The following is a 22,503-nucleotide window of genomic DNA, read 5'->3' as shown; positions in this document are numbered from 1 at the left end:
ATGTTGGATTATTGGGACGTCGGACTAACGCTACGAACCCATATTTTTGAGGGGCACTTGTCCCCGCCAAGTCCATATTTGGCTGCCACTGTGCACTGTGCCACATCATGTGGCAGCCAAATATGAACATTTTATGTTTGCTTTTTTAAGCATGGACATACAAAAGCAAACAAATGCACTCCTCACTACACACATTTTTGAGGGGCGCTAGCTAGCCCCGCTGCCCCTCCTATATTCAGCTATTAGTGTACTCTCGAAAGTCTTACACAAACATTAAATTCCCATTGACAATGAATGGAGAATTTATGTCATATTTGGACGAGCAAATCGGTATTTTCGTCCTACACAGATTAAATTCCCATTGACAATGAATGGGAATTAAATTCCCATTGACAATGAATGGAGAATTTACATCATATATGTGTCTGATGATGTATGATGATAAGAGCGCCCCTCACTTCACACGGGTGTGATTTTTTGTCATTTAGGATTGTTGTTTTTCTTATCATGAAACTCCTACATCATTTAGTTTGAGCCATACTTACAGGTACTGCTAGAAAATAAAGAAATATACAAGGTCTGGATACAAGGTCACAGACCAAACTGGGGAGATGAAGCCTGTCCTGGACGTAAAAAAATTAAATAAAAATAATCCTTGAGAATGTACGATGCAGCATCGTATTAACCACTTGAACCCCAGCATCCCTATTCTGTCGCAAGACTAATACAAGACTGGCCCATTACCTCAAGATATTGAAAGACCAGTTGATGTTTTTACATGTGGACACGTTATACTTAAAGCCCAATGTTATACTTTAAAATGGAGAACATTGTCTTACAAGCTTAGCTTAGACATTTTTTAAATGTATTTATTTTATTGTATTATTATTTATTGTTTGGTCTACAATGACATGGGACATCAGGCTAAAAGTGGTTAATTAATTAAATTACTCCTGTGCTCGGGATCTCTTTATCTCCCCTCAATGCCAAAGTACATCTGAAAGACATCACAACAGCCTTTCTCGTTTAGGAACTGGTAGAGCTGTCCAAGGTCCATGTGGTTTCCTCTGTTCCCATGTGGGTCAAACATGGCTTCTTCAAAGCCTGTAAATCTGCGCAGTGAATCCATACATTCACCACTGCTGCCCTCCTCACCAAGAGGAATATCTTCTCTGTGTCGAATCATGATCTTCTTCCATGTCAGAACTTTAACTCTGTGAAGAGGGGACAAAAAAATGAACATTTGACAACTAGTTTTATTTTCATGGCTAGTATGTATATAGGCTACCCGGTCTGACCCAAACACAGTGAAATAACATGGATTGGTAATTCCGTACATACACTACTAGAAAACCCAAGGGCGCCGTTTCAAGCGAACTTGAGCCACCACCGAGCGAGCTAAAGCAAGCGAGTTGCCGTGGCGAACAATTTTTAGTCTGCTCAGAAGAAGGCTCTGCCAAAATGCGTCAGTGTTCGCAAATAAACATGAGAAATTGCATCTGCGCCAGTCTTGCATCTTTTATTTTGGAGTGCCGCTTTTTCCATTTAGTTGGTTTATGAGTTAAGTTATTTTCAAAGCTGAGCAGCCACTGCCTCAACCAAGGGCAGTTTCCAGACGAAGCGCACCTGTTTTTCTTTCTTTGCCGTGGCAAACGTCGCAAATTTCGATTAGTGAAAGCCACGCCTCCGTGGTCAAAACAGTAGTGGTGTAATATGTACAGATTTGGGGGTTTTCTAGTAATGTATGTGTATGTACGGAATTGCCAATCTGTGTTATTTCACCGTGTTTGGGTGAAATCAGGCTCATATAGGCTGAAAATAGCAACACTAACACACCTAGACCAGAACTCCTCACAGGCAGTTTGAGGCCCCTCCACACACACGATACCAGGCTTTCCAGGCATGCTGAACCCTGACAGCCCCAGCTCCTTGGACCACTCCAGAATGTTCTTCCTCTTGGTCTTGTTATAGATGTGGTGACTATAGATCCATAGACGGGTGAACCGCTCCACTGGACATGACGAGGAAGACTCTTTCTTAGAAGCTGTAGCTGTTGATGATGCGCTCTTATTGACATAGAGATGTGCGTTCTCCTTCGCCCATTCCACTGCAGAGAGCACACACACTTCTCCTTGGCAGTTCTCTGTAAGGTACGCATTCAGGTCTGTATGGAACTGTGTCTGCTGGGCTCTGCTGAGGTCAGAACATCTAGGATGAGAATGAAAAGAAAGAAAGATGCGTGTCAGCCAGGCAACTGAAAGTGGAAAGTTTCAGAATATTTTTGAACACTACATACTTTGTTTCAAACTTTCAACCATGATCCAGTTGTTTCTCTGGTTTGGACATTTCCCAATTATGTGTTGGCTTGAATTCAATATTCAGCTTCAATAACAACATCCCACTTTCCTCAACAGATTTTCTTACCTTACAGTTATCTCTGGTAAGACATTCGGATATTCATAAGGATAAGTGCAGGATAAATTGATGTCCCCCTAAGAAATACACAAGACATTTAAATAATGGGATATCATATTATGAGTACATATATTATTATCATATATGAAACAGTAGAGCAATCTTGTTTTATTTACCAAGTTAATGCACGCACTTTCCATCTTCTGCTTAATGACAAACTGGGGTCTTGAAGGGGGAGGTGTATCTGTAGAACCCTCCACAAAATCCCTGAGTTCTGCAAGCGCCATCTGGTCGGTTATTTCAAATTCTTCTTGGGTCGGGAACATGCTTGACAGCAGTTCTATCTCTGAAAGCTGCGCTTCAGCCCACTCACTAAGTGACAGTGACATGTTCTCTGGACCACGTCATCAATTAACTTTGCTCCTCCGACCACGGTCCGTACAGGCGAAAGTGTTTTTCTCGTCTGAAGCATAACATCTAAACCTCACGTTTTTGTCCAGAGACACCATTCCATTACCAGCGAACTTGGATCTGCAGGTTGTTAATCCGGTTTCGGTCTAGAACGGATACGGAAACGGTGCATGTATGTATGTATGCATGGATTTTACCGGATACAGTAGGCGGGCTCTAGACCGGATAACATTATGTTAATTCCGAATCGAAACCAGACCTGTGCCACAGATACGGAAGCCTATTAACCCGGACTCTTCTACTCCGGGGACAGGACGTTGCGTCACCACTTCAGGGACTACAATCGATTGACTACTCTGGACTACCACATTTTAGCTTATACCATATGTGAGATATATCTCGGGAATATATATGGGATTCGTGCGGGTATTTGATTATACAGTGTTTGTTTGCTGGAGTCGGATACCTGTTGTTGGTTTTACAGTAATATTATATTTAACCAGAATATGTCTGGATTAGAAAGCTCTTCTACACAGAGAAATCGAAACTGCCAACTGTGAGAATTTACAGCTCCACAGTCCACACTTGAACGTAAGTTGTTGTGGACAATGATTTGATCTGGCCGTTTCTCAGTTTGATTAATACCAACCATACACTTTACTAAATTATACTTTCCACTATATAACTAAGAAGGTAGCTCAGGTGAGTGCAGTGGCTGATCTATTGTGAACCTCTTTAATTTTGTTTTAAGGTGAACATGGGAAAGAAAAGAGGGAAGGACAAAAGCCAAAAGGAGTATGAGGAGGACATTGATCTAACAGGTGAAGTTGTGAAATCTGATATAGCCTTGGATCAAGACTGTCATAGATTGCTTTTTTATTGATTCTTTTGTGTAGTATGACATACACAAATGTCAGAATCGATCAAATACATCTTGATCCAAGGATATATCTGAGAGTGCCTGCTGTTGAATTGTGTATCATGGCCTCATGATATCATTTATCGTTTTAGGTCCCTCTTGCAGCCATGTCAGGAAGGGGATAGATCACAGTTTTGTCAAGAAATCTGGGCTGAATTCAGACTGCAACAGTTGCCAGGACTGTAAAGATGACGAGCAGCCCTCTGATACTCAGCCACTGGAATGTGATGAAGAGGAACGAGACACAACAGCAACAATATGGATGTGTTTAAAATGTGGACATAGAGTAGGCTTGCTTGACATATTTTATGCTGAAATTCACAATATATTACTATCTATCTGTATGATACCCTAGATCAGTGGTTCTCAAAAGACCCTCACTGGTCTGTGTAACTCTTGAGATTATACAAATGGAACAAAACCATTTAGTTCCATTTGTACACCCTTCCTAACATTCCTAACAAAGTTTGTGAACCACTGCCCTAAATAGACAGATAATTATCTATGTTTTTTATCAAAGGGATGTGGGCGAAACTCAGAGAACCACCATGCGATCAAACATTATGAGACTCTCCGGACAGATCCACATTGCTTGGTGGTCAGCATTGAAAACTGGAGTGTGTGGTGAGTCATTGTTTTGTTTTAGTGTCTTGTACCAAACCTGACTAGTCATAAAAGGGGGTCGGTAACCATGCCTAATACGTGAATCTATTTTGCGTCTGTGCATAGACATGGTAATGCCACGCCTGCCTCTGATTGGCCTACTGACATTGACTGTCCACTGAGGTGGATATAGCTATGCTGGATAGTCTGATGCGAGGTTACTCTGTGGTGGAAAATAATACAAGCCAACCTGTCATTCTCTTGTATTATTTCCCAATTCCCACCATGACGTAGCCAACTACTTAAACATCTTCTTTACAAACATTGCAACAACGCTGGTTAACAAACTGCCCTCCCACTCTGGCCGTTTTGATGTAGAGCACATCAAAGCCTTCTACAAAAACCTAGGTGTTTGTAAAGATGATTTTAAACTGACAATGGTAACAACTGAGGAACTACTTAAAAGACTGTGTGCCCTTGGCTTCAACCCCACAAGGCCACTGGCCATGACAATATTCCCTCCAAATTTCTCAGAGACTCGGCCATCTCTATAGCTCCAATCATCACCCACATAATAAACCTCTCCATCAAACAGGGACAGGTCCCCCAAGATTTCAAACTGGCCAAAGTAACCCCCCTGCACAAGAAAGGGAGCAAATTAGACCCTGGCAACTACCGCCCTGTTTCTATTCTTAGCTCCATCTCGGACAGGAACAAACTGCAGGTTGAAAAGGCCCTCAGCTCTGAACTCTGTAGAATCTGCACCTGGCTCGCTGATAACAAACTATCTTTACACCTGGGAAAAACTGAATCCATTCTATTTGGATCAAATAGTAATCACAGCAAGGCAGATGGCTTCTTGGTTAGAGTGGGTGACAATATTATCACACGAAAAGATGAAATTACCTACCTAGGTTCCATCCTGGAGGCAAATCTTTCCGATGAAAAAATGGCCACTGACGTAATCAAAATAGTCAACCAAAGAACAAGATTCCTATACAGGATCTCCTCACTGGTCAACAAAAACACCTTGAAGACACTAACAGGAGCCCTCGTACAAGGTTTCTTCGACTATGCATGTACCTCTAAGGCCCTTAGACAAGGCTCCAGGCGCCTGCTGGCCTAGTGGTCCAGGCGCATGCCACATATAGGCTCTGACCTGACAGCGTGTCGCGTGTTCGAGTCCCGTTCATGACTACCTTTGCTGCGTGTCTCTCCCCTTCTCTCTCTCCCTCTTTCCGGTCCGTCAAAAAACAAGGCTCCAGACTTCCCAAAACAAACTGGTCAGGCTACTACTTGGCCTCACTCCCCGAACCCACCTCACCCCTGCCCACTTTGACGGGCTGGAATGGCTTAGGGTTGATGACAGAGTACATACAGCATCTTGCAATGGGTCTGGTCCACAAGATTCGCTACAGCACCAAGATACCCATGTACCTGTCTAAATACTTCCTTAATGTCAACGAAGTCCACACCCACAACACCAGAGGGAGTTCAACAAACCATGTGCAACCCAGATTCGGCACAAATAAGGGATTAAATTAATTTCGCTCCTATGCCACCAAAATGTGGAACGCCCTACCAACAGTCATTAAGACATGTGCCCTATTGTAAACAAGTGTAATGCTTTATGGTGTCGTCCACTCACAGTTAACAGTTTTTTTGTTATTGAGTTGTACTTGAAATGTATTGTAATTCTGCAAACTGTTAATAAATCAATCAATCAATACTCTAGTCTAATCTACATAAAACTGGGAGTCCTTGTAATTAAAAAGGTAATTTACCTGTAGAACTCTGGATTGAATCTTGTTTTAATTTCTTGTCGTCCTTCCAGGTGTTATTTATGTGATGAAGAAGTCCTGTACAGTGAAACTGGACATTTAGCTCAGTTAGTGACCAACATAAAAAAACAAGCCTTGTCAAAGAACAAAAATAAATCATCTCGGAGAGGTAAGTCCTGCAGAAACTCTTGGCATGTTGATTTCATTTAGCAAAATTACATTTTACACTTGAAATACACAAATCCAATTGTGTGTGTGTGTGTGTGTGTGTGTGTGTGTGTGTGTGTGTGTGTGTGTGTGTGTGTGTGTGTGTGTGTGTGTGTGTGTGTGTGTGTGTGTGTGTGTGTGTGTGTGTGTGTGTGTGTGTGTGTGTGTGTGTGTGTGTGTGTGTGTGTGTGTGTGTGTGTGTGTGTGTGTGTGTGTGTGTGTGTGTGTGTGTGTGTGTGTGTGTGTGTGTGTGTGTGTGTGTGTGTGTGTGTGATGTAGGTTCTAAGGTGGAGGCCTGCGTGTTGGAAGAACAGCCAGTGACTACGGTTGATGATAATACAGAAGAGAATGAGGACAATCTGAAGAACAATGGCAAGAAGAAAGGAACCGTGAGAATGCAAAAGCCTGTCACAGCTGAAGACAAGAGTGTTGTTTCAGTGAAGGGACTCAGCAACCTTGGGAACACATGTTTTTTTAATGCTGTCATCCAGGTAAGACTGTGCTTTCTTTAAAGGGTAAGACCACTTTTGTAGAGGTTTGGGTTGTGTAGTTACCTTGCCATGATGTTACTCCAAATGTGGACAAGAAATCAAAAATAATTTCTCCAGTGATTAGAAATTGATAATTCAAAATATGCTCCTCATTGACTTACATTGTACGCTGAAACAGCTCTCAAAGTCACTCTTTTAGTACGTAAACAAACACAAACAAAGTTGTTTCAGACAATATAGAGCAACACCAAAACTCATGTGGTTTTATTTCTTCATAAAAATGGTAACTTCCTGTTGATTTGTCCATTTTTATTCAGAAGAAAACCCGGACTGGATCCATGGATCCGGATCCAGATCTTCATATAGTAAAATCAACAGGAAGTTACCATTTTTATGAAGAAATAAAACCACATGAGTTTTGGTGTTGCTCTATATTGTCTGAAACAACGTTGTTTGTGTTTGTTTACGTACTAAAAGAGTGACTTTGAGAGCTGTTTCAGCGTACAATGTAAGTCAATGAGGAGCATATTTTGAATTATCAATTTCTAATCACTGGAGAAATTATTTTTGATTTCTTGTCCACATTTGGAGTAACATCATGGCAAGGTAACTACACAACCCAAACCTCTACAAAAGTGGTCTTACCCTTTAACACCCAGTAAAATCATCACTGTTAATTTGTACTCTGAGAGTCTGTACAAATTCTTAAATTCTCTCTCAGTTATACATTAATTACTGAGGATTTTACTGCGTAGGATTTCATAGAATATGTTCATTCTTAGTTTGTCATGAGCTATTAATAATACCATTGCCTTTTTCAGAACATCTCTCAAACCCAGATGCTAAGGCAGATTCTCTGTAACCTGACAGGGGAGAAGATTAATCTTAACATTACACCTGGACCTGGTGCCTCCTCCGATCTGGTATGTTAACTTATATTATCTGTCTTCAAAGCTTAATTGGCAGATTGACTTATGTAGCTTTCCTGTTCTACCCTGAATTTGAAACAGTGCTGATTTTTTTTACCACTGAACTGTTGGAGCATGCCTGCTTGCCCAGGGGAGTAATTGAATGAACCTCAGGTCAAAATGTGTGAGAGCAGGGAGACCAAATACAACCACCCAATTGTATGAGTTATATTGTATACTATAACTCATACATACTCGTATATTGTATACTCTACCTTACAGATTGGACAAAATTGAATACAGCTTTAAGATGTGTTGTTTTCACTGTGATTCTGCAGGAGCCTGTTGTGGTTGAGTTGGACCAGCCTGGATCCTTGACTCTGTCAATGTGTCAGCTGCTGAATGAGATCCAGGAAACCAAGCAAAGTGTTGTATCTCCTCGGAACCTGTTCACACAAGTTTGTAAAAAGTGAGTGCAATTGCAAATTTAGTTGGATCCATGTCACCAAGTTTTACTCAAAATATTCTTGGTAGGGGATCGTTGGAGTTGTAGGAACGCCAAAAATGGCAGAAAAAGACAGGCAGGGGAATTTCCTCTGTGAATATGGATTTTACTGTAAATATGTTTGTTTCTATATAGTCCACAGAAGTATGCTATAGACTATAGCACTGGACTATAATAAACCACTGGACTATAATAGTCCAGTGGTTCTCAAAGTGGGACCAGGGACACTCAGGGTTCCTTGAGGGGGTTCCAAATGGACCCTTAAAGGTCTGTAATTCTGAGAGTTATGGCGGTCCTTGAAATGTAAATGTTTGAGAACCACTGCTATAGTCAAGAGTCAAGACTAGAGTATAGACTATGATAACCATCAATTAACTGAAATGCACATCAAAAGCATGAAGTCACATTCATAAAATCCCGTTTTGGACAACGAAGTGTTAAGAGTTGGAGGGCGACTTGACAGAGCAGCAATGCCAGAAGAAATGAAACATCCTGTCATACTGGCCAAAGAGTTTCATATTTCAAATCTGATTCTTCGACATATTCACAAACAGGTGGTCGCAACCACATGTTATCCAGACTACGCCAGAAATATTGGATTCCTGGTGCTACTGTTGCAATTAGGAGAATCATGTCAAAATGCGTTGTTTGCTGCCGCATCAATGCTACTCCAGGACAACAGCAGATGGCAGACCTGCCTATTGACAGAATCTCTCCTGATGAACCTCCATTCACATATGTGGGAGTCGATTATTTTGGACCCTTTGGAGTGAAACGTGGAAGGAGTATTGTGAAACGCTATGGCGTCATATTTACATGTTTGGCTACAAGAGCAATTCACATTGAAGTGGCATCATCACTTGAGACAGACTCTTTCATCAATGCACTTCGTCGTTTTACAGCAAGACGAGGTCAAGTGAAAGAATTAAGATCCGACAATGGGACCAATTTTGTGGGAGCACAGCGTGAGTTGAAGGAGGCGATTCAAGGCTGGAATCAAGCCCAGATTCACAATGTAATGCTCCAGAAATAAATCAATTGGATCTTCAATCCCCCTGCTGGCTCACACCATGGAGGTGTATGGGAAAGACTAATTAGATCGGTGAGAAAAGTGCTCAATTCTACACTTAAAAATCTCGATGAGGAAAGTCTGCACACCATTGTGTGAAGTTGAAGCTATCCTCAACAGCCGACCGATCACCAAGGCTTCTACAGATCCAAATGACCTTGAAGCACTGACCCCGAACCACCTTTTGCTTCTGAAGACTGCACCTTCCATGCCACCAGGACGGTTTCAGAAGGATGACATGCTCGCCGCAGGTGGAGGCAAGTTCAATATATGTCGGATTTATTTTGGAAAAGATGGGTCAAAGAATATCTTCCCCAGTTACAGGAGAGACAAAAATGGTCTAACATCAGACGCAACTTTACACCAGGGGACCTCGTGATCATAGTGGATGACACAGCACCTCGGAACTCCTGGCTAACTGGAAAGATTGTGGAGACCATTCTGGACAGAAGAGGACTCGTACGCCAAGTTCGAATTAAGACCAAGACTGGCTTTTTGAACAGACCCATCACCAAAATCTGCCTGCTACAGGAGGCGGAAGATTGAAACTTGACTTTGGATTTCACCTTTTCCCCTTTGCCGCTGACTTTTGCCCCTTGCACACCACACTGATTCACTACACTCACTATGAACTATACACACATCTTGAAGAAAGGAGAAAGAAGACTGCGAAAAATCGATTTGATTGCCATTCATGATTGTGTAATTATTATTTGTTATTTAATAATTAGGGGCCGTATTGTAGGAGCCAAAATATACATTTTGTTGTTTGTTTCTATTTATTGTTTATTTTTTCCCACGCTTGGTTTTGTTCCACTTCCCTTACCTGATTGATGAGCTCCTGCTGCGCGTCTGCTAATCACGTTACTTATGTCAGCTGTGTGTCTGGGCAGTGGCATTCAGTGAGAGAATGGGGGTGAGCTCTAGGCTCAATATTTTTTGTTGACCGTTTAATCGTTTATCTACACGTTTGCATTTATCAACCTTTCAAGTACATTTTTGGACCTTGTTTATTCTGTCAATAAATCACCTTAACCACAATAAGAACTTTTCTGGATATGATTGAAACGCGTCACACAGTTCCTGCCGACAGCTCAGCCTCATAGCGCTACTTCTATTTGATTCAAGAGGAAGAAGTAGTCACTACAACAGTATCCCTTTAACCTTTTTGGTATCATCCCACACTAGGGCTGCCAGGTTCAAAGGCTTCCAGCAACAGGACAGTCAAGAGCTGCTGCGCTACCTACTGGATGGGATGAGAGCTGAGGAGACCAAAGTATGTATCAGATAAACCACCGACATCACATGATCATTCCCTCATTTGCTTCATCTTTTAAGTCTATCACAGCTAGAGAGATGACTTCCGCACACCCGGTAGGTAATTTGGAGCAGGTGCGATGATGACAAGGCATGAAGGCATATACATACATGTAGAAAGGAGGGACACCTGCACACCGTCCACTTGCTAGGTTCAGAGGGCGACTGTGGCTCAGGAGGTAGAGCAGGTCGTCCAATGATCCATGGGTCGGCGGTTCGAATCCCGGCTCCTCCTGGCTACATGTCGAAGTGTCCTTGGGCAAGACACTGAACCCCAAATTGCTCCCGATGTGCTGGTTGGTACCTTGCATGGCTTCCGCCGCAATTGGTGTATGAATGTGTGTGTGAATGGATGAATGTAATGCACAATCTATGTAAAGCGCCTTGGATAAAGGCGCTATATAAATGCACCATTTTCAGAGCATTTATTTAAGAAGCAACGTTTCGGTCTTGCGACCTTCCTCAGGCCTGAGGAAGGTTATCATTCTTACAAATGGCAAAAGGAAGATGTTATATAGCTGTAGGATATATTATTATTATATTATAGGATGTATTTTTTGAGAGAATATCTTATACCGGTATCTTATGTCTCATAACAGAATGAGTTGGACTGTTAATGTGTCAGAATTTTAATGAATGCACATGGCAATAAAGTAGCTTTTTTTTTCTTTCCAGAGATTACATTCTGGATTATTGGAGGCATTGAAAAAATCTGGGAAAACCGAATCAGTTAAAGGTAAATACCAGTTACACATTTTACAGGATGTAAGTGGTGTTGTTGTAACCATTAACCAACCTTTTATGACACTGTTGTATTTATGTTTGCTGGGTATGTAAAAAAGAGATGCAAAAGAAAATCTTCAAGAAATGATGCCTTCTGATATTTAAGTTATTGTTTCCAGAGTATGAGAAAAATGGATCTCCCAGAAACTTTGTTGATGACGTGTTTGGTGGGGAAATGACCAGCACAGTAATGTGTCGAGAATGCAACACGGTATGTAATATTACGCCGTTATAACACTGAAAAGTCATGAATTATATATTCATTCTGTATTCAACAAGTGATATACATATTTATCTCATAGGTGTCATTAGTCACAGAGTCGTTCCTGGATCTTTCACTTCCTGTTTCAGATGAGGTAGAGTCAGGTTGTCACATTTAAGAACTATTATTACTTTAAAGATCTTGGAATTTTCTTCTTGAAATTTATTTCCATGCTTCCCTCTTTTAAAGGCATATAGGAAAAAGCAGCAGAAAAAAGAAGCTCAGAAGACTAGCGAGTCAGACCAGGATGACACAAACCACCCTGCTTTGACCAATGGAAATGATGACATTCCCACTGGTGCTGGTAGCAAGTACCAGCAGAAGAAAGCCAAGAAACAGGCAAAGAAACAAGCCAAGGTATCCTCGCAAACATACACACAAGCAAGCAAGGTGTACTCTTCACCTTCCTTCCCTCTTTTTGATGAAAAATAGACCACATCAATGGGTTTTTGCATCACCATGCACAGTATGGTTCACACAAGTTCTGTACTCAATTGTCCGCAGAATCAACGAAGGCAACAGAAGCATGAAGGGAAGATGACTTTGGACAGTCTCACCACACTAAGCCCTGCAGAGAGCACCCAGGCAGATCCTCCCGACCCAGAGGCTGGGGAACACGCTGAGAACGGAACTCAGGAAGAGGCTCCAGTGAGTCAGATAAACTCAGCTGAAGTGGGTGTTTCAGAACAGGATATAGAGGAACCTAATGTAGCCCAGGCCAACGGGGAAAATGAAGAAAATGTGGAGGAAGTCTCCACGATAAACCATGAATCGCTTGATGCATCACCTCTCTGCAATAGTTTCACCGTTTTATCAGAGGACCAACACCCAAAGAACACCGACTTGGAAGATGGAAATATATCTGAGACGGCTCAAGAATTGGAAGATGGAAATATATCTGAGACGGCTCAAGAATTGGAAGATGGAAATATATCTGAGACGGCTCAAGAATTGGAAGATGGAAATATATCTGAGACGGCTCAAGAATTGGAAGATGGAAATATATCTGAGACGGCTCAAGAATTGGTGGACGAAGTGCAGCTGGCAGATGAAATGGACAAGATGTCCCTGAATGAAGGCACAGAAGACTCTGAAGCAGTGGAAGATGACGAGGAGAGAGACGATAAAGCCGAACCTAAAGAGTACACTGTGGTCAACCAGGACCCAGAGGTGGCCTTCAGCACGCTGGCTACAAGAACCAACCCAGATAAACAGGAGTGTTCTGTGCAGTCCTGTCTGTTTCAATTCACAGAAGTGGAGAACCTCACCCAGACAAACAGACTATTGTGTGTCACGTGCACTAAGCGGCATGCCGACAAAAACAACTCTGATGGTATTTATGATGGATATGGCTATTTGTGATAGTTGTTTCAGCCCATTCACCATGGTGTCATAAATTAACATGGCATTTATGTTTTGCTTAGGATCCAAGAAGAACGTATATACAGATGCCTGCAAGCAAATGCTTATCTCCTCCCCTCCTCCAGTACTCACGCTACACTTGAAGAGATTTCAACAGGTGATCTCAGCGGAAGAAAATATCACATTTCTCACACTGAAGATTGTTTAAACAATGTGAAAATCGCTGGCGAATATGTTGCATCAAACTATTCATATAGTTGAGGCCTCATTGATACAGGTTAATCAACCTCGTTCTGAATAAGAAATGCTCGCATTATTGCTGCATAATCATGTTCTGAGTTGATGTAGCCTGATCATGACATTATGCAACAGTTTGAATTAATGATTAATGCAAATGAATTGCACAAAATAAACACCCCAAGGACATTTGAGTGAGAAGTCCAGCCAACCTGACCGTAAACAGTTATTTATTGTGCATTATATATATATATATATATATATATATATATATATATATATATATAATTGTATTCTTTTTGTTTGTTTTTTAGCATAGAATAGTGCATAACAACTTGTTTTTGCCTTCCTCTAGATTGGTCACAGTGTATGTAAGGTGAACAGACACATCCAGTTCCCTCAAATACTGGACCTAGCACCTTTCTGTTCTAAAAAATTCAAGGTAATTATTGAAAGGAGTAACAATTGAGAAAGTGTAAATGTAGTGCTCAATGCAGTGGTTCAGGTAGAGCGCCACATGCAAATCATATGTTTTGCATGGTTTGCTCTGCCATTGTTGAGTGAATGTGTGTGTAATGGTTGAATGTAATGCACATTATAAAGTACTTAGAATAAAAGCACTAAATGCACCATTTACTGTATGAAAAAGGGAAAAAAAATAAACTAACCAGGTTTTGCGTCTGTGTTTGTGCAGAACGTGCCAGAAGGTGACCATAAGGTTTTGTACAGCCTCTATGGTATTGTAGAGCACAGTGGAACAATGAGATCAGGTCATTATACAGCAAATGTCAAAGCCCGACCTCAATGCCCGACACCCTCATCCAATGGAGCGACACTACAAGGTAGGTTAATATTTGATTAGAGGCCAGACATGTGTATTAGTCTGTAGTAAACTCATGTATTGCTGCATTTTTCTTATTGCCTCAAACTGTCATTCCCACAGGAGACGCAGAGCCACCTAAAGGATCATGGTTCCATATCAGTGATTCCAACGTTCAGCCTGTGACGGAGAGCAAAGTCCAGGGTTCCCAAGCCTACCTCCTTTTCTATGAAAGGATCCATTAGTCAGCAATTCCACACAAACTCAGGAAACACAAACATACCAACCTTCTGCTGATTCAGGTCCACAACAAAAGGATCCCACTTCGAGTTAGCCAGCATCCATTTGTGCATTTGTTTTGTTTTTACAGTAAAAAGACAGTGACGGAGAGAGAAAAATATAGCATTACTGCTTGTGCAAGGGATATATTGCACTTATGAACTTCAGGCAGTACTACTAGTCAACCAGTAGTACCACCTCCTACCACTACAGATGTGATAGTTATTGCAGATTGGTTAAAAATAAAATATATAAATAATTGTAAAACCTGTATAATGTTTGGAGAAAGAAGAATTGGGTATTAACTATAGGTTATTTATTTGTAATTGCACATCATGCTTGTTATGTACAAATAACCCTCTGAAAAAAGGTTCACCCAGCCTAAATTCAACCAAAAATTCACAATTTAGGTTGGTTGAACACAAAATACAATTAATTCCGTTTTTTACATAACGTGTATAGTAGAGACGCTAATTTACAGGTCGCCATGGTTGTGGGAGGAACATTTTTTTTAATGAAATATGTATATCTGAATATTCTAATGCGGATTTACAATTAAATACTTAAACTCATTTTTGCTTGCTTGTTTGATTCTTTTGGGCTTCAACCCTTGCTTAGAATATATATTTCATATAAGAAATGAAAAAAATCGGCACACCAATTTCGGCTCCCAAGTTTCTTTACTTTTATTTCCGGTGATAAAAGTAAAGAAACTTGGGAGCCGAAATTGGTGTGCCGATTTTTTCATTTCTTTAATATATGACTTCATTTTGATCCAGCACCCAGCCAAAAGGTATAGATGTGCGTGTCTTTTTTGACTGTTTGTTCAGCCTCCTCCACTACTAGAATATATATTTCAACCATGCTTCAGCTGCACATGCGTGGTAGGAAAAAAACCCCACTACAAACATTTCCTGGTTCGAATCTGTCACATGACTTGTGGAAAGTCCAGATTACATGACTCGTCCAGAACCTCACCAAAATAAGAAAATAAGAACATCATGGTCCTGTTGTAAAAACTGATGGCAGGTTAGTGATACGTCTTACATGTACACAAATAGAAATGTGTAACTTTTTTTTCAGTTGTAAGCTTCATTTTTTGCTGACGAGGTTTAATGTCGGATTGCCAGTCGGAGGCATATGTTTGAATAATACTGTATTAACGTTAGGCCTGAACTTTTCACACCCCATACATGATCGTATTGGTTGATTTGGAAAATTGTGTATTAGCAAATATAAGAATTTAAATGCGTTGCTTTGGCGTTGACGTCGTTTACTCAGACGCGAGTAGCCTATCTCCAGCGCATAATGTCATGTTAACATGAGTCAGCATTTAAAACTTTGTCCTCAAGTTAAAACAGTTTAGCTCTTGCCTCTTGCTGCTTCACTACATCAGGGTTACAAAATGTGATATTTTTGATACACTTCATAATTTGGGGCACTTATAACCGCCGACCCATGCCTATGCAGTGGTTAGTGGTCCTTGAGAGGGTTTCAGATGGTCCCCAGTTAAATGATGGAGTTGGTAACCAAATGGACCATTATTTGATATTTAACTCTTGAGAGCGTAAAATGAAAACAAATGGACCTGTACGGGTTCATTTGGTTTCATTTTACGCTCTCAAGAGTTAAATTGTTGTTAAACATCTGCATTACTTAATTCACAAGAAGTCTACACAATTAGAGAATGTAAAATAATTGTTATTTTGATCAACATTTCATTGATTTCAATAAAGCATGGAATTGTGGACAAATTATTAAAGGTATATTCAGTGATTTCACTTAATTCAAATATCACTTATTTTTTGTTTTGTTGTGATAATGACCAATGTCCCCAGTTAACCCCTGGGGGTCAAAAAACCGAAGTCCCCGAGAGGCTAAATGTCATCAAACTGTGGTCCGTGGCTCAAATGCCAAATAAATAATGGACCTTGCCATGAAAATTGTTGAAAACCACTGCTATAGGGTTTGGGTCCACTGTTCATCCTACCACTAGGGATAATATACATTACATTTCTTTGTCAAAGTCCTATTTTGCCGAGGGAACTAGAATTTGGAAATTAGTTTGACAAATTAAAACACCTGTTATAGTACCATACAGATACAGCCACCTACTATAACTATATGGTTAGTTACCAATAGTATAGGTTGCCTTGTGGTATAGTGTCTGCCCTGAGATTGGGAGGTTGGGGTCCACACTTGTGTCCCTCCTTGATGGTCATTGCAGAACTAGAGTCTAAGTTTGTTTTGACAAAGGGTATATTGCAAGAAGATTCAACTCCCCATTACTCCCTCTTGTTACACAGGCTAAGCTTGTAAAGAGCCATGTCACTCCAAGCCCCTCGTACGTCGGTGTTTACCTTTCAGTCTGCGGTGCACAGTGCACACATCCTCCAGTGTCTGAATGAACAGAGACAGAGGGACATGCTGTGCGATGTGACGGTGGTGGTGGAGGACAGGAGTGTCCGTGCCCATGGCTCGGTCCTAGCCTCCTGCAGTGACTACTTCCGCAGCCGGATTACCAACGCCACCAGACTGAATCCTGTCATCACTCTGCCCGAGGAGGTCAGTATCCTAATAAGTACATTGTCTATACAGTAGTGTTTCACTTTGGGTAACATACTATATCAACTTATCAGTGAGAGCATACATTCTATGTATGCACTCACTGATAACCTATTACTATAAGCAAAATATAACGGTTTTGGCACAGAAATGGAGACTTCACCTTTTTGGTCAACTTTGTATTGTTTTATAATTGAATAGTGTACCATGTTTTTTTGTCATGTTCAACATTTATGCTTAACCTTGCAGGTGACAATGGAGGGGTTTGAGCCATTGATGAATTTTGCTTACACATCCAAGCTGTTGTTCACAAAAGAAAACATTCATGCCATTCACTGCACCGCTGACTTTTTAGGATTTCACAACTTGGAGACGGCATGCTTCGATTTCCTCATCCCAAAGTTTTCTGAAGGTCACAGATCTGCACAAGAGGCCAGGAGAAGAGGCTGTTGTCAGAAAATGACTCCAGCTGTTGGTTTGGGGCCCAGTGTAGAGAGCAGCCAGTCTGAGTTACCAGAACCACACAGCTCTGTGCCTTCAGGAGGAGATGTGCAATTTTACTCACCAACCCAATGTCCTCACAACACAGCAGGCCAGGGCAACAGAAGGGAGGAAAATTTCTGTCTAGTGAACCATGGCCCACAAATGCCATCTCTGGCGTTAACAGCAAGTGATGTGTGTCCCATCCTGTCTTTGCCATGCCCGGACTCCAACAAAGATGACAGTCCCTCTGTATTCTGTGAAAGGGACATTTTGGACGAATTCAGTTTGGAGGACTGTGCACTCCCTTGTGAGCTGTCATCACACGAAGCTGTGCACCCAACACATCTCCAACAGGGGTCAGATGAAGGTGTTGGCCAGACTGTTGAGACTGCTGGTGCTGAAAGCAATTGTAACCAAAGCTCATGTCCCATGATCGAACCCTCTGGGGCAGATAACGGTACAAAATTATTAGTGCCAGTTCCAGCTGGACTGCAGGGGGCAATGTCTGTCAATCGATCAGATGCTCCACTCACAGATCTAAGCCAGGAGGAGGGAAATGAGGAGAGGAGTAGTGTGGAAAGGGAGGTGGCTGAACATCTGGCCAAGGGGTTTTGGCCAGACCTGTGTCCTTCCCAGACTCAACCACCTCCGCTAGACTCTGTTGACCAAAGCAACATAGCTAAGACTTCAGACTTCCATTGGCTAAAGCAGCTCGACCTGAGCTCCGGCACGGGGGATTGTCCCTTCCTCAGGGACCTCGGAGCCGCTGAGGAGCAGACACCACCAGGGACCGACAGCCTGTTCCAGTCAGAGAAGAGTCCCTACATGTCCTCTTCGCTCAACTCAGCTGAAGACACCGATCTGGACACAGATGGAGATAGTGAGGCCAACAAAAGAAGGGCAGAAGAGGTACAGTACAGTAGGCCTTTGTGATAGCCTTTTATTCAGTGGTGGAGGAAGTACTCCAATTGTTTTACTTATAGGGCCACTTCACCCCTTTTGCAACCAGAGCTTGTTTTAATGATGTTTAGGACACAAGAAACACTTTCCTGGGGGTTTTACTTTTATGTGTGTAATACTGCATGTTTATTTTATATATATATTTTAGTCATGACGCCATGTTCATGAACAAAGATCTGTCATGAAAATATGGTCTCACTTCCTTCCTGGACTACAAAGTCACACCTCCATGCAGCCTCCCCACTCTCCACAAGGAGGGGAAGTGCACTAAAGCATTAAGGACATTGTAGGAATTCAGCAATACAGTCAAACCCTAGTCAAACACAGACTTCATTATTTTTCTGGCCATAGGGTGCAAATTTCAAATGACTACAGTTTCTACCATCGGTGAAATGTCCCTTTAAGTAAAAGTAGCAATACCACAATGTTACAGGTAAAAGTCCTGTATTCAAAAATGTACTTTAGTAAAAGTATAAAAACTACTGGCATCAAAATATATAATAAGGCACAAAGTACCAAAAGTAAATGTACTCATTGTGGAGTATGTTCCATTGCAAGTTATAAGAAATGTCTAAAATATTTCAAAATGGCCAAGATTGTAGATCAACCATTATCAAAGAGACAAAGTATAAAATATGGCTTGTTATTTGATCATGTATGTTTTGTAATAATAATCTAAATCTACAAAGTAACTAGTAATCAACGTTTTCAAATAAATAATTCTAGGGGAGTAAAAAGTAGAAATATAAAATTAGAAATAATCAGGTAAAGTAAAAAAGTATACTACAAACTTATACTTAAGTACAATATTTGCGTACGTAAATGTACTTTTTTACGTTCCACCACTGTATTTATTTTAATTTGGTGATAGTTGGTTGAAGTTGATGACTGATAGACATGTTACCACTTACCTCTCTACAGGTGCAGCTGCCCTTCCCAGTGGAGCAGATCTCCACATTGAGCCGGAATGCCTTCCAGCAGCTTCTGAAAGACCAAAACCTGACCCAGGATCAGCTGGAGTTTGTTCATGACGTCCGTCGCCGCAGCAAAAACCGTGTCGCCGCTCAGCGCTGCCGAAAGAGAAAGCTGGACATCATCCACACTCTGGAGTGTGAAATCAACGTGCTGGTAAGAGATTTTCTGTCTAATCACTATGGTCAACAACATCCTGATACTCTAGGGTTGAATCTTGAATCATCTTCGTTGTCTCTTTGTGCATATTATGAACCCATTAAAACCGAGGGTCATTTTAGATTTTTGTGTTTGCTATTCAAAAATAGCACATGCTATTTTGGAACATTTTAGAAAAATCTTGAAAGAGTGAGAACTACTGATTTTTAGAATGCATTCGTAGAATCGGCTACAGATCTTAATGGGTTAAACCGTACGATGGGTATATAGTCACCCAAAATAGAACAAAGGTTTTTGTTTGTGTATTTAGTGTTGACACTAAATAAAATTGTAGCTGGAAAAATAATGCCATTGCCATTTGAGGTTAGCTGTTAACAGTGGTTAATTAATCAATGATATTCTTCCACTTAATTGTGCAGCATTTGACAAAATCAGCAGGGTTTTTTTCCTACAGGTTTTTGGCACAATTGTCACTTTAAATTGTAATTTTAAAGTGTATCAACAAGCATGGTGAGATCTGCTTTCATTTGCATTTACAGTGCCCTGTGCATTGCCTGTGATGACTGAGATTGTGCTGCTGGTTCTCCCCAGCTTCCACTCTGTCACTTCATCGTGCAGCGAAATGGGCACATGTGTTGCTCTTGTACATGTTGCTCTTATGCATGTTAGTAACACTGAGTAGTCATGACCAGGCAACTTTCAGCTGCATTGAAGTTCATCATAGGGTTAGTTTTCATTATAGGACTGGTTTCACCCCTGGTATTGTTGTACTGTAGATTAGAGTGAGAGTCAAGCTACACTCTCTCCTGCTTACTCCACAGAGAGGTGAGAAGGAGAGACTTATGCATGAGCATAGTCACCTGAAGCAGAACTTGGAGGAGGCACGGCAGAGTCTGTCCGGGTTATGCAAGAGTGTCAACAGTGAGTCCGGAGATGAACAGGACCAGTTCCAGATCTTTGCCAAGATCTCCTCCCCAGTCCTCCCCACCTTGTCCCTCCTCATACCCATGTCCTCCTCCAGTCTCCTGGGTAAAGAGCAGGACTCCCAGACCCACATGGACATGGCCGTTTGTCTCTCAGAATGCAGCTCAAGCGGGCTGAGTGTGAACTCGGTACAAGTCAGCCTCCCAGAGTCCAACCCAGGGACAGAGGAGCAAGTCCCCACACAGAACTGTGTCCCTGCCAACATCCTGAGTGCCTGTCTGGATATAGATGACAACCTATAATTGGCAATTGTGATTCCATATAATTTCTGAAGATGCAGGACGTCAAGCAGTGGAGACTTTTTAAGTAGTTACTTATTTCCCTTTCAGGGTGGATTTGCGTAAATACATTTGTTTATTCAAATGGTTCATATTTCTGCCTAATGTAAAGTCTAACATTACATTGAGAAATATAATTTTGTCTTGCTTTGCCATTATGCATTTAGCGGTAGCAAAATGCAGAATACAGTATTTTTGTTTTACTGTAGGTCCATCGACAGACATTTCAGGTAAATTCCTAATTTGCACAGGAAGATCAAGGACTAATTTATACTCTGGTGCACAAACAGGTATCTTCATTTATGAACAAAGTCATGCAACAAAGTATAACTTAAGTTTAATATTTTTTCTCAGGGAAATGCATTACTCAACTAAAAGTTTGTCAATGGTTAATTTAAATGTCGATGTCCACACACACACGCACCCTCGTGGGACAGAGAGAGGTAATTGCAACTATATCCGAACAACTGTACAGCAAAGATAGCTCATGTCAGATCTAGAACTGTCTGCTTCAAATAACTATTACCTTTGTCAACCAGTAGGTGTCATACCACAACTACAATTTTAGGCAGACCACCCCTGCAACGATTGAAAGATTAGCTGATGTGCTTGTATTGTATCTACACTCTACTATAGCCTACATCCAAATGTGGTTTTATTCGTTAAAATAAGTCCAGTGTTGTAGCCTCAAAATATATTACTGTATATTACACCATAATGTTTCCTTTTAATTCTTCTTGAATCTTGATCTTGAATAATGAAACTTGAATTCAACAGATTCAATTCAAGAGATTCAGTCTTAATTCACTTCAATTATCCATTAACATTATTACTGTAATTTTTCCACAATTAATTGAATATAATAATTTTTCAGTAGCAATACTACTACAATTAACAAAATGATTATAATACAAATAATTCATATGAATTAATTTGTATGTAGCATCATGTTATTTGTACAACGGTTACAGTGTCGCCGTAATATGAAAATGTAATATTTGATGCAATACGTGCCTTATTCGTTGCTGTCGGGAGGAAATCACCTAACTCCATTTATGCAAGTAATTGACAATTATATAAAGTTACAATACCAACTTTGATGAGGCAGTATTACATTGTTTTAAAAATACAAGGTTTTCTTCATTTCCTGAAGAATGTATACTTTTCATTTCCTGAAAAATGTATATTTTTCATTTCCTGAAAAATGAACATTTTGGAGTTGGGTGGTTTCTTCCCAACAACAGAGATATGTAAAAAGTTGTATAGATAAACTTGAAGGCAGTATTTTTGTCATCTTGTCTGTAGCTTTGTTGCACATTAACCTACAGACCCATTGATTGTATGCTACCTTTAGGCCTGTGCCTGCATGATTTATTTTTAATAAATGCTTCCATGGATCACCGACTTAAATAAATTAAATCTTTGTTTACCATCTTGTACTAAAACTGAAAATGTCTGCTGGCTTAATTCAGTATGGTAGTAGACAGCATCACAGGAAGCTGAAGGAATATGATGTAGAAAGAAACCTTTATGTTCCTTTACCCCCCCCTGTATAAGTGTCACTGGATAAGATGGTCTTGTAAACTGTAAGTACACCAGTAAGACGCCCTGAGGGCGAGGTCGCGTGCACACATCTGCCTGGGTGACAGCAGACTGCTGGGCGAGCAATGGCGCTTTGGCATGGGGGATCAGATCAACATATGGAATGAATTCTGTACTGGCCATATATGGAG

The 22,503-nt window shown here is 40.9% G+C and overlaps 3 protein-coding genes across 3 annotated transcripts; 2 read left to right on the top strand and 1 right to left on the bottom strand.

The window, feature by feature from the left end:
- Positions 1 to 956: 956 nt before the first annotated feature.
- On the bottom strand, positions 957 to 2,957 carry rwdd2b (RWD domain containing 2B). The gene is made up of 4 exons (XM_079514292.1): positions 2,592 to 2,957; positions 2,425 to 2,492; positions 1,837 to 2,208; positions 957 to 1,214 (listed from the first exon to the last, which is right to left on the bottom strand). Exons 1-4 carry the CDS (start codon positions 2,802 to 2,804, stop codon positions 971 to 973), a joined length of 897 nt encoding a protein of 298 aa, XP_079370418.1. The 5' UTR covers positions 2,805 to 2,957; the 3' UTR covers positions 957 to 970.
- A 160-nt stretch (positions 2,958 to 3,117) lies between these two features.
- On the top strand, positions 3,118 to 14,941 carry usp16 (ubiquitin specific peptidase 16). The gene is made up of 18 exons (XM_079514281.1): positions 3,118 to 3,417; positions 3,578 to 3,647; positions 3,838 to 4,031; positions 4,266 to 4,369; positions 6,183 to 6,298; positions 6,616 to 6,827; positions 7,649 to 7,750; positions 8,074 to 8,204; positions 10,498 to 10,585; positions 11,302 to 11,362; positions 11,529 to 11,620; positions 11,712 to 11,765; positions 11,861 to 12,028; positions 12,176 to 13,004; positions 13,096 to 13,190; positions 13,626 to 13,712; positions 13,965 to 14,112; positions 14,214 to 14,941. Exons 2-18 carry the CDS (start codon positions 3,584 to 3,586, stop codon positions 14,333 to 14,335), a joined length of 2,667 nt encoding a protein of 888 aa, XP_079370407.1. The 5' UTR covers positions 3,118 to 3,417; positions 3,578 to 3,583; the 3' UTR covers positions 14,336 to 14,941.
- A 318-nt stretch (positions 14,942 to 15,259) lies between these two features.
- Positions 15,260 to 22,211, top strand: LOC306932464 (transcription regulator protein BACH1-like). Its single transcript, XM_079514294.1, has 5 exons — positions 15,260 to 15,398; positions 16,676 to 16,934; positions 17,184 to 18,326; positions 19,299 to 19,505; positions 20,330 to 22,211. The coding sequence occupies exons 2-5, from the start codon at positions 16,695 to 16,697 to the stop codon at positions 20,732 to 20,734; spliced, it is 1,995 nt and encodes a 664-aa protein (XP_079370420.1). The 5' UTR covers positions 15,260 to 15,398; positions 16,676 to 16,694; the 3' UTR covers positions 20,735 to 22,211.
- Positions 22,212 to 22,503: the final 292 nt, after the last annotated feature.

This window comes from Electrona antarctica, assembly GCF_951216825.1.
Source record: "Electrona antarctica genome assembly, chromosome: 11".
Lineage (NCBI taxonomy): Eukaryota > Metazoa > Chordata > Actinopteri > Myctophiformes > Myctophidae > Electrona > Electrona antarctica.
Note: the sequence above shows the minus strand (reverse complement) of the source record. Positions and strands in the feature narration are given on the sequence as shown.